Genomic DNA, 18,582 nt, shown 5'->3' on the forward strand with positions numbered 1-18,582 from the left:
ACAGGTAAATTGGGGACTTCCGCATGCTTTGATAAAATCTTTCACTTTTGTGACAACTCCAGGATTAGTGGGGCTTGATTTCCAGTGCATTACCCCAGTGTGGTATGACACAGCCAATATTTTAACTTGTCAATTACTTTTCCACATGAAGTCCTAAAATTGTTTGATTCTTTCAGTTATTAAACTCTTCAGCAAGAACATCACCCAAGTACCCATTCTGTGCAGTAGTTTGTGGTGTGACAGTTCTGTCATGTGTAAGACCACCATGCATATGATAGAGTTGTCTAATTGTTGATCTAGTATATTCTGTTCCATGAGCCCTTCACCACCAAACATGTGTGTGTTTAAACTAAAAGGTGACTTGTTCACTTGTATCTGCTGCTCAGAGTCCAAAACGTGAGGAATAAACCTTAATGGTTTGATAAGTATTGTTTTACCATATTGCCATATCACTTTACCAGGGCCTTACCATTCCCTCTGACCTCGTCTGGTGCATGCTAAATCTCTCGATTCAACATCTGAGACTGTGCTTCAATGCACTTCAAATTACAGATTTCACGATTCCCATGAAGCACTTTTATTACCTTGTATGCTTCTTTATTTGTTTTGGTGTGTACCTTTTCCCATCCTCTGTTCTCAATCTTGCTTTCTTCTGTAATATTGATCACTATTGTGTCAAAAACCCTGTTGCGTGACCAAAACTCTAATCACTGCCATTTTTCATTTTGAGGCTTTGTATCTCTAATGACCCATTAAGGGGCTCTGTTGGATATTCAATCACTTCCATTTATTTGAAATATGCAGCCTACACAATGTCTTCATGTGATATATCTAAAGATCTGTTGAACCTCCTGATGTGCCTTTAAGATAAATAGTAATGACTGTATTTTTAAAATACGTTTTAGAATTGAAAAATTATTAAATTATTGTATTTGTTAAAAATCTCAACAAATTAAGAACAATACAACCTTTGTCTTTACCCAGACTAAAAACTATGAACTAAACATCAAGTCCACCTCCTTCCTATGCTGCAGAGGACTGGCACTAATATCCTCACCCTCCTGTACAAGCCCTTTCACAGATACAGAACATCCCATTAACAACAAATTATCACATTCAGACGACAAGTCTAAGATAGTAAAACACCAAGGCATTTCACAGGAGCAACATCAATCAAATTTGACACCAAGCTATATAATGTATGTTATAGGGTGCATGATCAGAAGCTCAGCCAAACAGAACTTGGGGAAATAAATAGCGATATCTTGTAAAGTGTCCATGTTGCACAGAAGGAGGTGCTGGACATCTTAAAATGTATAAACATGCATAAATTCCCAGGACCAGATCAGGCATACCTAGAACTTTGTGGGAAGCTAGGTAAGTGATTGCTTGGGCCCTTGCTGAGATATTTGTATCATCAACAGGCACTGGTGAAGTGCTGGAACTCTGGAGATTGGCAAATATGGTGCCATTAATTAAGGAATGTAGTAAGGAAAATCCAGGGAACTTTAGACCAGTGAGCCTGCCATTAGTGGTGGGCAAGTTGTTTGAGGGGATCCCGAGGGTCAGGATTTACATGTATTTGGAAAGGCAAGGACTGAATTAGGGATCGTTCAATGGCTTTATGCGTGGGAAACTGTATCTCTAACTTGATTGAGTTTTTGAAGAAGTGATGAAGAGGATTGAAAGCAGAGATGTGGACATTGTTTATGTGGACTTCAGTAAGGTGTTTGACAATGTCCACATAGTAGACTTGTTATCAAGGTTGCATCACATGAATTATAGGGAGAATTAGCCATATGGATATAAAATTCATGTAAAGGTAAGAGACAGGATGGTAGTGGAATGTTGCTTTTCAGACTGGAGGCCTGCGACCAGCGGTGTCCTGCAAGGATCACTGTTCGGTTCACTGCTTTTCACCATTTATATAAATTATTTGGATGTGAATACAGGAGGTATGATTAGTAAGTTTGCAGGTGACACCAAAATTGATAGTGTTGCAAAGAATATTATCTCAGAGTACAATGGGACTTTGATTGGATGGGCCAATGGGCTGAGGAGTGGCAGATGGAATATAATTTAGATAAATGTGAAGTGCTAGATTTTGGAAAGGCAAATCAGGGCTGAACTTATACATTTAATGGTAGGGTCCTGGGAAGTGTTGCCAAACAAAGATAACTTGGAGTGCAGGTTTATAGTTCCTTGAAAGTGGAGCAGCAGATAGACTATAGGGAGGGTTGGGTTATTTTCTTTGGAGCATCGGAGGCTGGGGGGTACCTTATAGAGGTTTATAATATCATGAGGGGCATGGATAGGTGAATAGTCAAGGTCTTTTCCCTAGGGTAGGGGTGTATAAAATTAGAAGGCATAGGTTTAAGGTGAGAGGAGAAAGATTTAAAAGGTTCCTAAAGGGCAGCTTTTTCAGATAGTGGGTGGTATGTATATGGAATGAACTGCCAGACAAAATGATGGAGGCTGGTACAATTACACCACTGTAAGGGCATCTGGATGGTTTTATGGATAGGAAGGGTTTGGAAGGGCCAAATGGGACCAGAATAGGTTAGGATATTTGACCGGCATGGACAAGTTGGACTGATGGGTCTGTTTCCATGCTGTACTTCTCTATGACTCTATTGGAACCTTTTAACATGTTAAAAGTCTTGATCAGATCACACTAAACCTTTATATATTTACAATATTACTCTTAACATTGATTATCATTTCCAAATTCATTGCATTCCCAACTCTTCCCCTACTTTTAAAACTCTATATTTTAATTTGCCTCTTGCACAGTAACACACACAACCCAATTGTTCCTTTTGTTCTTAGATGGACATTCATCCTATCCCATCACTCCATTAAATACTCCGGGGTACCTTTCATGGTTCAAGGAATTTTATAGAAATACTGCTGCTGTTAATATTCCTGTCACATTGGACTTACACTCAAAGAAAATCCTATTACTGTACTTTGTGACCTCAACCGCTCCAGTCCTGAATTTGATCTTGTTTTAAAGTTTCTCATGACTTCCCAATGAATTGCGTGATCAATGTGTAATACTGCCAAGGGCTAGGCTTCAGGAAGAGTGCCCTACTGTACTTGCCATTGGTCACAATTCAGATGGCCTTGACCTCTTGGTTCCTCAACTGCCTCTTCGATCAGACCACATTTCTCACATGAATAGTTATCCACACCCCAAGCTACAAGCTACATCTCCTGAGATTTAAGTTTCAGTTTTGGAAAATGACATCTAGTGGTCAAATGATTCTTGAAAAGCTTCACTTGCAAAACAGTTTTGATCCAATCTCAACTTCTGTTGAGATGGCATTTTTGTGCTGTTCGAGTAATGTCACCTTCCCTCGGCAGCAAGACTTGAACAACATCAACGCTTGGTAACCAACATTTGTACCACACAAGTGCCAACTAATGACCATTTCCTAGGAAACAGACTCTAACCATCAGTCCTTGATGTTCATTGGCATTACTATTACTTAATCCTTCACTACCACTATTCTCGGATTTACAATTAACCAGAAACTGAACTGGAGTAGCCATATAAACTCAGTGGGTCCACGAGCAAGTCAGTAGCTAGGAATTCTGCAGTGAGAAACTCAGCTCCAGTCTCACCAAAACTATCTACCTGTACAAAGTCTAAGTCAAGAGTGTAGTGGGATACACCCCACTTCTTTTTGTTCACTTGTGGGATGTGGGTGTCTCTGGCAAGGCTAGCTTTTATTGCTCATCCCCAGTTGCCCTTGAGAACAGGGATGTGAGCTTTCTTATTGAAGTGCTGGAGTCCATATGCTGGAGGTATGCCCTCAGGGAGAGAATGCCAGGACTTTAACCCAGTGAAGGAATAGCATTATATTTCCAAGTCAGGATGGTGAGTGGGTTGGAGGGAACTTGAAGGAGTTGGTACTCCCATGCATCTGCTGCTCTTGGCCTTCTCATTGTAATTGGGCACAGGTTTGGAAGGTGCTGTCTCAGGAACTTTGAATTTCTGCAGTGCACCTTGTAGACAGTACACAATATGCTGCTGGGAATTGGTGGTAGAGGGAGTGCATGTTTGCAGTTGGGTGTTGCTTTGGCCTGGATAGTGTCAGTCTTGTTGAGAGTTCTTGGAGCTGCACGTCTCCAGGCAAGTGGAGAGTATTCCAACACACTCCTGACATCTGCCTTGTAAATGCAGCCTTCGGAGAATTGGGAGGTGAGTTACTTGCCTAGCAGAGTGCAGCTCTTGCCAAACTCAAGAAGCTTGACACCATCACGACAGAGCAGCCCACTTAATTAGTAGCCCATCCACCACCTTTTCATTTATTCCCTTCACCACTGATGTATACAGTAGCAGCTGTATGTATCATCAATAAGATGACTACAGTGATTCACTGAGGTTCCTTTGACAGCATCTTCCAAACCTCAAATCTACCACCTGGAAAGACATGGGCAGCAGATATATGGGATCACCAATACTTATGAGTTCCTTCCATGTCACATGTCAGCCTGTCTTCAAACTATATCACCGATTCTTCACTGTTGCTTGGTCCAAGTCCTATAGTTCTCCTCCTAGTAGCACTGTGGGTATCCTTACAACCCATGGACTGTAGCAGTTCAACAGGCAGCTGACCACTATCTTCTCCAGTGCCATTAGGGATGGCACTAGGTGCTGGCAACAAACAAAACAAAAACAACAAAGACCCATTTTGAAAATGCTTGAAGAGATGCAAATGTCCTTGAAGGATGGTACTGAAGCCAATTATGCAACACCCTCATCCCGGTGATCTCGTAACAAATGCAAAGTGATGCAAAACAGTAATGTGAGGCATAAAGTACTTGTGATGCCAAAGAAAAGGTCAATATGTTCTAGTTTCACAATAATGAGCGCTGATTGTCATTAACTGTGGGGAATTATAAACTTCTGTCAAGTTAACATAGACCGATACACATTCTGGCTATGTTGTTATCTTATTCATCAAAACTGCACAAACAGCTCCCTGAGGCTACATGCTTTGACAGCAAAAGAAAGAAATGAGTAAATATATCATGACTAGCATGGTCATATTATTAAGTCTGTCACTCTGTGGGATACCTCGTCAATGAACACAAATCACAGTTGCACGGCACCTTCCCTGGAGGTTTGATAGTGTCTAATTATACTTGCCTAACAGATTAAAGGTGCTATAGATAGCATAACAGTTTGCATGAAGTGCAGACTGAAGCACAAAACTATCCCTTGCCAGCAAATAACTAGATATTACTCATGGAGGTATTTCATGCTGAAGCCTTATGTTTCACCTCTTATTGCATTTCCTCCAGTTTTCATCATAATGTGGTCTAGCAAATCTGACACTACTAATATTGATGAAATGGTTACCATTGCCAAAGGATGAATTCTCTCACAGTCTTATCTTTTGTTGGAAACACGATCAAAAAATTGTTAAATCTGGTTGGCACTTTTGCTTTCAGCTAATCAAAAGAAGTATATTAATGTACTTTCCTTCATATGACTTAAACCACTCATCTGACGCTAACCAAAACCTCACTTTTTAACATTCACTTTCAATGTTTTATGTGTTTGTTTCAATAGTTGATGCTACAAAATTCCACATTGCTGACATTATAGGTGTAAAGTCATATTTGTCTACTTCCACTTCAATTACTTTTGTGATTACCTTAAATTGAAATCATTGGAACAGGAGTAAACAATCAACACTTGCAGCCTGCTCTATCATTCAATTTGATCAGAGGTGATTTGTACTTTAAACTCACCATCCCCTAGAAATCCTTAGCCTCAACAAAGATCTATTAATAGAAATACAAAATAGTTGAAATCTGCAATATAAACTGAAAAATGTTGGAAATAGTTGACAGATCAGGCAGTATCTGTGGTGAAAAACAGAGTGAATGTCTCAGTTTGCTGAGTTAATGTCTCAGTTTGACACATGATGTTAACCCTGTTTCTGTCTTTGCAGTTGCTGCCCGATCTGCTGTTTTTCTTCTTAAAAGTCTATCAATGTCAACCTCGAAAGATCCAAGTGTCTAATAGCAGCAGCTGTTTGGGAGAAAGAATTCTAGATTTCCACTGCTCAGAAGTGCTTCCTAATTTTATTTCAGAATGGCCTAGCTCTAACTTTAAGGTCATGCTGGCTTCTTTTGTACTACCCTCACAAATAGACCATGCGTATCTACCCTATTTATGTACGTTTATCTTACTTCATTAATTTCCACTCAAATCACCCTTTAAGCTTTCCAAGTTTCTTATATGCAAGAAAAGCATCGTGTAAAAATGTCCTAGCGAATAAACCCTTTCAGCTCTTGTATCATTCTGGTGAATTTTGTGCTCTTGCCTTACCCAGCGGCACAACATTCTTCCTGATATGCTCAGAATTTAACAGATAGGGTCTGACCAAGGAGACTACTCTCATTGTTCCCACTGGTGATTCATTGATTCCATTTGTTATAACCCCAGCATTAATCTCAAAGGTATCTATCACATGATGGATTACTAAAGTCCAATCTAAAAGGGGAGAAGCAAGTGTAATGGAAAATCCAAGTTGGTTTTATCTTGATCTTGATGTGGTAACTCAACTCATTCAAACAATGGAAACAAGGGTTCAAAAATACTGCAGCTAGCAAGTGCAGAAAAGATAGAGTCATACCTGTAACTAGCTCCCTGATCTCCACATCAGGGGTCTTCCGAAGCAGTCGTACCAGTGCTGGAATTCCACCACAGTTTTTCAAAGCAATTTTGTTGTCGTCATTTGCCTTCCCATATACCAGGTTTCTAAGGGCTCCACAGGCACTGCGATGCACTTCTTGCATTCGATGGTCTAACAGATCAACCAGCAACTGGATTCCACCTTGTCTTCTTATCTACAAGATTAGAATGTAAAAGAGTGAATAATTAATCCATTAAATGAACCATAGTAATAATCAAATGCCTAAAGAATAACAGATTGTTTTAGGTACGTTCGCTGAACTGGGAATTTGATTTGCACACATTTCGTCTCCTTTCTAGGTGACATCCTCTGTGCTGTGGAGCCTCCTGTGAAATGCTGTTGTACTGCGCCGGTTGGAATTTGTTTCATTTTGTTCCGCTGGTTCCAGTTGCTCGTTGCAGTGGTCAGTATATAGCATCTAGGTCAATGTGTTTGTTGATGTGGCCTGTGGATGAGTGCCAAGCTGCTAGGAACTCTCTGGCTATCCTCCGTCTGCATTGTCCTATTATTGTTGCGTTGTCCTGTCAAATTTGTGGTCCTTATCGTCTGTGTGTATAGATACTAAGGATATCTGGCTGTGGTGTTTAGTGGCTAGTTGATGTTCATGAATGCAGATGGCTAGTTGTCTGCCTGTTTGTCCTATGTAGTGTTCTGTGCAGACTCTGCACGAAGTCTTGTACACCATGTTTGTCCTGCACATGATGGGTATTGGGACCCAACTGACACAGTACAACAGCACTTCACAGGAGGCTCTACAACACTGAGAATGTCCCTAGAAAGGGGACAAAACATCTGCAAACCAAATTCCCATCTTGGCCAGCATACCCACAACAACTGGAACTGGCACCTGAGCTACAAACCTTTACACAAACCTTGGAAAACAGATTCTTTGTCTTAATTCATTTGTCTCAAATATTAAAAAAGGCAAGGTATCCGAACATATACAGGTGCCTCTCACTTTATGACCACATTGCATACTATAGGGTCTACTGCACAAAAGAGCCTGGACTTCTATTGCAATATCATGAAGTTGTATTAATGGGTTGTTCTACCCATAATCTGCTGTCACCATATGCGATGTCTCAAGGCAGAACTTGATGATGTAGAACATTATACACAATATTTGCTTTTAGTCTACTATAGACTAGGCCATGTAAGAAGGAAGTATCATCAAGATGCCCTAGTATGTGGATCTTACTGTGTTTATACAAGGAAAATAGCACCAATGAGGAGGTGTCACTATCACAAGCCTTTGAAACTCTTTTGATTTCATCCTCCTATATTCTGAGAGGAAAGATTTGTTTTAAAAAAATCAGATTTCCCACAATTAATGATTGTTCTCAACTCTCAGTTGTTCAGTGTATTTTTCCCACCAGTATTACTGGCTTCAGTCATAATTTTATGACTAAAGACACTTGTCCTCACTCAAGCATATTAGCATCCTATCACAGAGTTCAATAGGTAAAGCACAGCCCAAGTGATTAACTCTGCTTTCCTTCTTTCTGGGACGTTCTACTAGCCAACAGTGCACTTTGAACTCCTGCCTTCAGCATAAGTGTGTCATTTGACTTACAGATGGAAGGAGGTGCCATCGTGGCAATGTTACCAGATTAGTACTATGGAATCCAGGCTAATGTTCTGGGGACAAAGGTTCAAATCCCACCTTGACAGATGGTAAAATTAGAATTCAATAAAATCTGGAATTAAAAGATGACCTAATGGTGACCCATTGTAAATCCCATTTGATTCATTAATGGACTTTAGGGATGGAAATCTGGCATTCTTACCTGATCTAACCTACAAGACACTCCAGACCGCTGTGATTGGTTCTTCACTGCCTAGCAAGCCACTCCATTATATCAGACTACTGCAAAGCCTAAAGAATGACCAAATGGCACCAGAAATGACAATGGCAAACAGTCCCATCAACACTGCAAAGTCCTCCTTACCAATAGAGGTGGCACGGTGGCTCAGTGTTTAGCACTGCTGCCTTATAGCACCAGGGACCAGATTTGATTCCACCCTTGGCGACCGTCTGTTTGGTGTTTACAAATTCTCCCCGTGTCTGCGCGGCTTTCCTCCGGGTGCTCTAGTTTCCTCCCATAATCCGAAGCTGCACAGGTTAGGTAGGTTGGCCATGCTAAATAGCCCATAGTATCCAGGGATAAGCAGGCAAGGTGGATTAGCCATGGGAAATGCAGGTTTGCAGGGATAGGGAGGGAGATGGGTCTGGATTGGATGCTCTTCAGAGGGTCAGTGTGGACTCGATAGGCTGAATGGCCAGCTTCCACGCTGTCGGGATTCTATGATCCTGCTGGTAGTGTGGTGACCAGAATTGTACACAATATTCTAAATGTGGCATAACTAAAATTCTATACAGCTCCAAATCACTTGCCAATTTTTGCCGACTGATGAAGGTAAGCATGCCAATTGCCTCTTGACCAACTTTTTCCACATGTGTTGTGAACCTATATGCCTAGATCTGTCTGTATGCTAATGCTTCCAAGGTTTCTGCTATTTACTGTATACTCCCCTCCTGCATTCGATCTTCCAAAACACATCACCTCACATTTGTTCAGGTTAAATTACATCAGCCATTTCTCCGCCCAAGTCTCTAGCCAATCTATGCTGTATCCTCTGGCAATCCTCCTCATGATCTACAGCTCCCAATCTTTTTGTCATCCACAAAATTATTAATCAGACCATCAATACTCTCCTCCAAATCATTTATGTATTTTACAAATAGGGGTCCCAGCATTGATCCCTGCAGACTCCACTGACCACAGATCTCCAGTTAGAAAAACTTCCTTCCACTGCTATTCGCTGTCTTCTATAACTAAGCAGATCTATATCCACTTTACCAGCGCACTGCAGATCCTACGTGACTTCACCTTCTTTATCAGCCTTCCATCAGAGACCTTGCTAAAGTCCATAAAGACACCATCTACCACACTGCTCTCATCAATCATCTTTGTCACTTTCTCAACAAACTCTATCAAGTTTGTTACACAATTTTCCCTATACAAAACCATTCTGACTATAGCTAAAAAGTCCATATTTTTCCAAATGTGAGCAAATCCTGTCCCTAAGAATTTTCTCCAATAATTATCCCTACTACAAATGTCAGGCTTACTTGCCTGTTATTTCCCAGATAATCCCTGTTGCCCTTCTTCAACAATTGAACAACATTGGCTATTCTCCAGTCCTCTGGGTCTTCTCTTGTGACTAAACAGAATACTTAAAGAGAAGATATAAATTTCTCCTTTGCCTGCCTCAGTATTCTGGAATAGATCCCATTGGGTCCTGGAGACTTGTCTAACTTAATGTTTTTCAAAAACCTAACACTTCCTTTTTTCGATCAAAATACCCTAGAATAATAACATACCCCTCTCTAAAATCACCATATCCTTCTCCTTTGTGAATATTGGTAAGGACCTCACCCACTTCCTCCAGCTCCACACATAAATTCTTTCTTTTATCCTTGAGTGAACTTAGCTTTTCCCCAGTAACCCTCCTGCTCCTTATAAATGTATAAAATGCCTTGAGATTTGCCTTAATCCTGTTTACCAAGGACATTTCATGACCTCTTTAAGCTCTTCTAATTCCTTGTTCAAGTTTTTCTTACTTTCATATTCTTCCTCTGTCTTAATTTTCCTAAACTGTACATATGCCTCTTTTTTTTTGAGTAAGCGCACAATTTCTCTTGTCATCCAAGATTCCCATATCTTGCCATCTTTATCTTTCATTTTCACAGGAATATGCAGGTCCTGAACTTTAATCAACTGGCCTTTAAAATATTATCACATGATAGATATTCACCCTCAAACAGCCCACCCTCCTACCTACTTACCTGACTGTTGTAGTCAGCCTTCCCCTAATTTAGTACTTTCACCTGAGGACGACTCTTATTCTTATCCATAACAACCTTAAAACTCATGGAGTTATGATTACTGTTCCTAGAATGCTCCCCCACTGAAATCTCAATCACCTGGCTGGGTTTATTCCCCCATAACAAGTTTAATATGGCCCACTTATTGTTAGACGGTTTACATATTGCTTCAAGAGACTCTCCTGGACACACCTACAAATTCCATCCCTGCCTCCCATTTAAGCTTCTGGCACTAAGGGAGTCCCAGTAAATGTAGGGGAAATTAAAATCTCCCACCACAACAACCCTGTTATTTTCACATTTTGCCATAATCTGTCCACATATCTGTTCCTTTAACTCCTCCTGGCAGTTGGGAGCCCATAGCATATGTCTATCAAAGTGACTTTACCCTTGCTACTCCTGAGCTCTACCTATATGGCCTTGTTGGATGAGCCCTCCAAAAGGTCCTTGCTCTGTACAACTGTGATGTTCTCCCTAATCAGTAACACAATTCCCCCACCTCTTTTACATCCCTCTCTATCATGTCTGACATCTAAATCCTGGAACAGTAGGCTGCCAGTATTGCCTCTCTCTCTCAACAACATCTCTGTAATTGCTACAACGTCATAGTTATATGTGCAAATCCAAGCTCTAAGTTCATCTGCCTTATTCTTTATGTTTAAAGAAATACTCTTCAGAACGCCAGCCTCAGTTCAGTCACCTCTCCCTGTCTGTTCTTCCTCTTAGCCTTAATAGCCTTAGACTCTAACTCCATCTCAGTCACTTCACTTGCTGACTGACTGGTCTGGTTCCCATCTCCCTGCCACACTAGGTTAAATCCTCCTGAGTGACTCGAACAAACCTCCCTGCTAGTGCTTTTCCAGTTTAGGTAAAACCCATCTTTCATGTCCAGGTCCCAAATGCTCTGGAAGGCATTGAATGATCCACATATCTGAAGTCCTCCCTCTCTACACCAGCTCTTTAGTCATGTACATTACTATACTATCTTTCTATTCCTAGCCTCATTGGCATGTGGTACCAGAAGCAACCTCAAGATGACAACTCTCGATGTTCTGCTTTTCAACTTACTATCTGACTTCCTGAACGCCCTTTGCAGGACTTTGGTACTAATGTCATAGGCAGGAAGAGTGACAATGTGTACCATCACCTCCAGCTGCTTGCCCTCTCTTTTGATAATGTTCTGAACACACACAGGATCATCCTTGACCTGCATGGATTGGTTAGAGCGACAGTTGGACACACCTATTGACATACAGAAGGCATAAAGCATCACAGACAGATGTTTTGGAGACATGGTCACAACCAAGGTTCAGATTGGTGGGTGGATGTCTGCTACAAGGGGGCAGGTAGATAGTGCAGGAGTCACCTATAGTTATCCCCCTCCCTAACAAGTATACCACTTGGATACTGTTGGGGGGGGGGGGTTTAATTGATCAGAGGATGGAGACAGCAGCAATCAGAGTGGTGACAGCGGCTCTGTTGTACAGTAGGGAGGGTCAAAGTGCAGTAGAGTAGGAGTAATAGGGAACTCTATAGTCAAGAAGTTCCTGGGACCACAAAAGGTAGGCATTTCTGTGACCAAAAGAGTCTCCAGGATGGTCTTTTGCCTCCTACATATGACTCCAACTAGCAGAAAGCTAATCCCTGTCTTAGATTAGCCATTTTCAGCTGCTTCATCAATGCGTTTCCCGCTATTATAAAAGTCAGAACTAGGGAAATTTGCCGATGATTGCACAATGTTCAGCACCATTTTTGTAATCTCTAATAAGAAAGCAGTTCATGTGCATGTGTAGCAAGACCTGGATCAAACCTCAGTGCCAAGCAACATTCAAATGTGGCAAATAACATTCATGCCACACAAGTGCCTGGCAATGATAATTTCCAACAAAAGTGAAGCTAACCATGTCCCTTTAACACTCAATGATTTTACCATTACTGAATCCTCCATAACGGCACTCTGCCAGTTACCAATAACCAGAAACAAGCCATCGAATCACTGTAGCTAAAACAGCAAGTTGGGGCATGGAATTCTGTTGGGGCATGTAATTCACTTTCCATCTCCCCAATGTTTGTGCATGATTTACAAGGCACAAAAAAGGGGTATGATGTGATACTCTTAATTTGCTTGGATGAGTGCAGCTCCAACAACACTAATGAAGCATGATGCAATCCAGGACAACATAGGCTACCTGATTAGTACCCCATCCAGTATCTTCAACTTCACTCGCTCCGCCACTGAAACACAATGGCAACAGTGAGTACAATCTACAAGAAGCACTAGAACCAAGCTCCTCCAAAAGCTCAGTCCAAAGTGTGATCTATATTAGCTAGAAAGACAAGGGCAGCAGTCACATGGGAAAGCCATCACTTGGAATGGGGATTAAACCATAAAAAGGACTTTGGGGTTGATCCCGGTGGAAAAACACAGGATAACATTTGTAAACTGTTATTTCCTTAGATGATCCCTCACCCATCATAGCTCACCCCTCCAAACCATCACAATAAACTTTTTCTGCTGGGCACTCACTTCTGTTTCGGACTATGATTACGTCTTTGGTATCATTGACCAGCATTTCAATCACTGGTATAACAAATAAAAGTTGATTCAATGACCAGACACAGCCCAAGCTTTGTCCCACCCCACCACAAGTCATAGGGTCACTACTGTGTGGAAGCAGGCTGTTCAGGTCCACATGACTCTCCGAAGAACATCCCACCCAGACACAAACCCAGACACTATCCCTGTTAGCCTGCATTCCCCATGGCTAACCCACCAAACCTGCACAACCCTGCACACCAGGAGCAATTTAGCATGGCCAATCGACCTAGCCTGCACATTTTTTCGACTGTGAGAGAAAACTGGAGCACCTGGAGGAAACCCACACACACACCGGGAGACTGTGCAAACTCCACACATACAGTCGTCTGAGGGTGGAATCAAACCCAGGACCCTAGTGCTGTGAGTCAGCATGTTTCACCACAGTGAGAACTAGTTGGGAAGAGGATGGCAACAGCCTGTGATATTTCTTCACAGTAAATGTATGATTGAGAACATAAGCTGTTATTAATATTCCTGTGCATTCGTTAAAAGAAAAGCTTTAGTGGAAAAAGTTAGAAATGGGCTGGTAATGGAAATATTCATCCAAGTCCCTACTCTGCACATCTAAAGCTTATCTAAAACCCTAAGGACTATAAGTCTAGGACACTCATTGGCTGAATTAGGGAATCCACAGGACTAAAGAAAAGGTGAATCATTCAGTTTTGGGCCTCATTTGGTGGAATACTGTTGGAATTCTCTCTGCAGCAAGGCTCCTTTAAGAATTGGAAACAGCATTGCACTAGCAGATCTTTGAGGAACCATCTCAACAGCCTTTTTTAAAATCCATCTTTGATAGAACTCATAAAATAAAAGTGATCAAAGAAAGTAGAAGAAATTTGGCATATGTAATGCACCTGCAATCTTTCCTCCTGGGAGATAAACTCTTCATTCCATAACACTTCTAGCTATGGCCCGTTGCTGCAGTATGACAATCAGAGGCATTTCCCGTGTCTGGAATATCTGGATTCTGACATATCTATGAAAAGGACATGGCCAGAGAACTTCTGGGGTGTCTCCCCTCCCTGTCTCTGTAAGTGTGAAAATGTTTTAGAAGCGGCTTCATTTTCAAAAACCGCTGATAAACAAACCTAAAAATCAGATTATTCACAGGCAATTAAGGCTAAACTGCCTCTGAGTCAGGCAGATTCAGGAGTGCATCCAGCACCATGAGCCCAAAACCTAGGCTGACAGTCGAGAACATCACATTACATTACGTTGGAATTTTGTATGAGAGATTAAACAGAGGTCAGATGAACACAAAAAGATTTCATTCTACTATTTTGAAGATGACTAGGAGAGGTCTCCCTGGTGTATTTATCTCAATTTAAACCAAGAGACACAGATGTTAAAAACTATGACTACAATTTAAAAGTACTTCATCAGTTGCAAAGTAGTTTGGGACATCCGGAGGATATAAAAGGTGCTAAAGGAAAACAAGTTATTTTTTGTTTTTGTTTGATCCCAGCTATTTAGAACACCAAAAGCTCCTCACTTTTGCCTAGTTGATTTTAACCTTACTGCGACTCCTCTTGCAAGGATGCCTACCTTGAAGATGTTCTCCTCCTCTCTCTACAAAGATCATTCTTATCTAGCTTCTCCCCAGCCCCACCCCCCTTCCTCCCATTTATCTCTCCACCCTGGAGGCTTATGTTAAGATAAGAGATGGAGACTCAGTTAGGGCGCTTGAGAGTTCCAATTTAGCCAGGAAAGACCTAAAGAGAGGAACTAAGAAGAGCCAGGAGGGGACATGAGAAGTCATTGGCAGATAGGATCAAGGAAAAGCCTAAAGCTTTCTACAGATATATCAGGAATAAAAGAACAACTAGAGAAAGATTAGGGCCAATCAAGGATTTTAGTAGCAAGTTGTGCATGGAGTCCGAGGAGATAAGGGAAGCACTAAATGAATATTTTTCATCAGTATTCACACTAGAAAAAAACAATGTTGTCGAGGACAATACTAAGATACAGGGTTCTAGACTACACAGGATTGAGGTCCACAAAAAGGAGGTGTTTGCAATTCTGTAAAGTATAAATGTATATATGTCCCCTGGGCTGGATGGGATTTATCCTAGGATTCCCTGGGAAGCTAGGGAGGAGGTTGCAGAGCCTTTGGCTTTGCTCTTTATGTCATCATTGCCTACAGGAATAGTGCCAGAAGACTGCAGGATAGCAAATGTTGTCCCCTTGTTCAAGAAGGGGAGTAGAGACAACCCTGGTAATTACAGACCAGTAATGTAGGATTTATAATTATTTAGAGAGGAATAACTTGATTAGGACTAGTTAATAAGTTTTGTGAAGGTTAGGTCGTGCCTCACAAACTTTATTGAGTTCTTTGAGATGGTGACCAAACAGGTAGCTGAGTGTAAAGCGACTGATGTGGTGTATATGGATTTATTGGGGTGTACAGACAACATCTTCCCTTAAACCTTTCCGGTTGAAGAGCTTATGAGCAAAACATCAATTCTCCCTGGGCCATAAGCTCTTCACCAGGAATGGTTTCAGGGAAGGAGTTGTCTGTACCTGTCACAGCACGGTCACTCTGCCAGCCCTAGACACACCCCAACTCCACTCCCAACATTTTTCCCTGAAAATCCAGCCTGTATGTAGTGTCAGCTGTACCTCAACAGGGAGAACTCTCATTTCCATGTCAGATGGGAATAAATTCAAGCTCATTCTAGTGACTTGAGGACATAATCAAGGCTGACGTTCCAGTATATTGGGGAGTTGCACTGTTGATGATGAGCTTATGCCTGAAACATTGATTCTCCTGCTCCTCAGATGCTGCCTGACCTGCTGTGCTTTTCCAGCGCCACACTTTTCGACTTCAAATGAGACAGCCCTGATGGGTGAGTTGTGAACAGGCTAGTTGTATTGATTCAGTTTTTCCTACTATTTCCTCCTAAAATCCATTCTTGGATGCAGGATTGTTTGCGTAGGTAGCATTTAAATCACCTATGCCAAGTTGCTATGGAGAAGGAGACCCTCTTCTTGAACTAGTGCAGTCCCTGAGGTTCCCATAGTATTGGCCCATTATCTTAGCCTGCTGATGTTTAAGATGATAATACATCCAAGTCAGAAAGGTATGATTGTACTCTTACAGCGCTGAGAGTAAAATCTCAGCCATTTTGTGGTGCTGATATTGGTAGGTGAAGGACATCACTTCCCCAAACTGTAAAATCATGAGATCTAAAAACTTCCAACCAATGGATATGACCTTAAAATATGACACAGCATGAGTCAAACCTCAGCATAACATACAGAGGTGAACTATATGGAAATGAAAGGATTAGATTTGATCTTGTGGAAGTGACAGACAGCTGAACTCTGGCTCATTAAAAGACTGGAACATTGGCCCAGATTTTCTGATAGCCTGACAGTCGTTATTCTACAGAGATGGGAGTGACACATGGGAATGCCATGGTAGCCCCATTGTAACAAAAATGAAAGTTTCCGTTGGGCAGTTCTCCTACATTTGGAACCATCTGAAATTCTCCATTTAAATCTTAGCATTTGATATGTTCTGATGAACATATGAAGGAAAACTCAGACTATTAAGTTCATCGTCTAACTCTTGAGTAAGTCTTAAACGGCTCCAATTTGTAACTTACATAACGACTACACCTCTCCCAGACCCCTTGCAGCCCTCCCTTTTACCACCACCACTGACCATCATATTTGACCTGACATCCATCCCCTTGCTGCCAGCTATGCTCCCTGCCTTCCCCTACTCTGGACCCTAACCCCCTTCCCCAGCCGGCTAACATAGTCCGAAGTGCCCTGAAAACCTGTTGGTCTGGTCCTGTCGAGACTCTATCCCCGCTTTCCAGTGCCAACAGGGCTTTCCCAATCTAACATTGCTGTTGTTTGGGCCTAACACTCTCTGATTTGACACCCAACCTCCACATCAGACTTGATTTCCCCCAACCACCCTACGTACCTTAAACACTGCAACGCTTTTTCACATAGATCAAACCTGGAGAGCCCACCGTGTGGTAAGGATTGCATTCTTTTCTGTTATGGAAAAACATTATGTCTGTACAGTCTTATCTAAGCAAAGATGAAGGTTAAACTAAAGATGAAATGGATGTTAAATATTGGAAAATCAGCAGGATGACTGCAGAGAGATTTATTTATGATATTGTGAATACCGATATCATCATAAAAGGAGAACAAAGCCTGGTTACTGCAGTCAGAAGGGTGGAAACTAGTGATCTGTAGATGCAAGTCTACAATCAGTACCCGTAACAACTAGTTGTGTGGGTGATTCTAAGTTTCAGTCAAATTATAGGATAGTTTGCACTGAGGGAGATTTTCAGCTGCTTGAACTGTAGCTGTTTATGTAAGGTTCCGTCAACCACTGTACTGGGACTTTGATTTGTGGGTTTGTCTAAAATTCCAGACAAGTCACAGGAGGACCAGTACTGAGCAGGAAATCAACAGAGTTCTCCCTCCCCTTCCTGGACCTCTCCACCCCCATCAACAGTGACCGACTCAACACTGACATTTTCTACAAACCCACCAACTCCCACAGTTACCTGGACTACACCTCCTCCCATCCTGCCTCCTGCAAAAATGCTATCCCTTATTCCCAATTCCTCTGCCTCCATGGCATCTGCTCCCAGGAGGACTGGTTCCACCACAAAACACACCAGATGGCCTCCTTCTTCAAAGACTGCAATTTCCCCTCTCACATGGTTGATGATGCCCTCCAGCGCATCTCATCCATTTCCCACACCTCTGCCCTTGAAGCCCATCCCTCCAACCGCAACAAGGACAGAATCCCTCCCCGGTCCTCACCTTACACCTACCAACCCCCATATACATCGCAACATCCTCCGCCATTTCCGCCACCTACAAACGGACCCCATGACCTGAGATATGTTTCCCTTGGCACCCCTATCCGCTTTCCGTAAAAACCATTCACTCCTCGTCAGGTCCACGCCCCCCAACAACCCACCCTCCCCTCCCGGCACCTTCCCCAGCCACCACAGGAATTGTAAAACCTGCGCCCACACCTCCCTCCTCACCTCTGTCGAAGACCCCAAAGGAGCCTTCCACATCCATCAAAGTTTCACCTGCACTTCAATACATGTCATTTACTGTATCCGTTGCTCCCGATGTGGTCTCCTCTACATTGGGGAGACAGGACGCCTACGCAGAGCACTTCAGAGAACATCTCCGGGACACCCGCACCAACCGACCCAACCACTCCGTGGCCGAACACTTAAACTTCCCCTCTCACTCTGCCAAGGACATGCAGGTCTTGGGCCTCCTCCATAATCACACCCTCCACCTCAGGACCCTTCAACCTCATGGCATCAATGTGGATTTCACCAGTTTCCGCATTTCCCCTCCGCCTACGTTATCCCAGTTCCAAC

At 42.2% G+C, this 18,582-nt stretch overlaps 1 protein-coding gene across 11 annotated transcripts in view; it reads right to left on the minus strand.

Moving 5' to 3' along the window:
• The window catches only part of LOC122564410 (catenin delta-2-like), a 1,213,649-nt gene that overhangs the window by 169,013 nt on the left and 1,026,054 nt on the right, over positions 1-18,582 (minus strand). For all 11 annotated transcript variants that reach the window (XM_043719230.2, XM_043719228.2, XM_087978581.1 and 8 more), the window contains one exon: positions 6,657-6,870. In XM_043719230.2, coding sequence (XP_043575165.1) covers positions 6,657-6,870 — 214 coding nt within the window. The remainder of the gene's footprint in view (positions 1-6,656; positions 6,871-18,582) is intronic.

This window comes from Chiloscyllium plagiosum, unplaced genomic scaffold (assembly GCF_037043375.1).
Source record: "Chiloscyllium plagiosum isolate Xiang-an unplaced genomic scaffold, Cpla_swu_hap1 HiC_scaffold_34, whole genome shotgun sequence".
Taxonomy (NCBI): Eukaryota; Metazoa; Chordata; class Chondrichthyes; order Orectolobiformes; family Hemiscylliidae; genus Chiloscyllium; species Chiloscyllium plagiosum.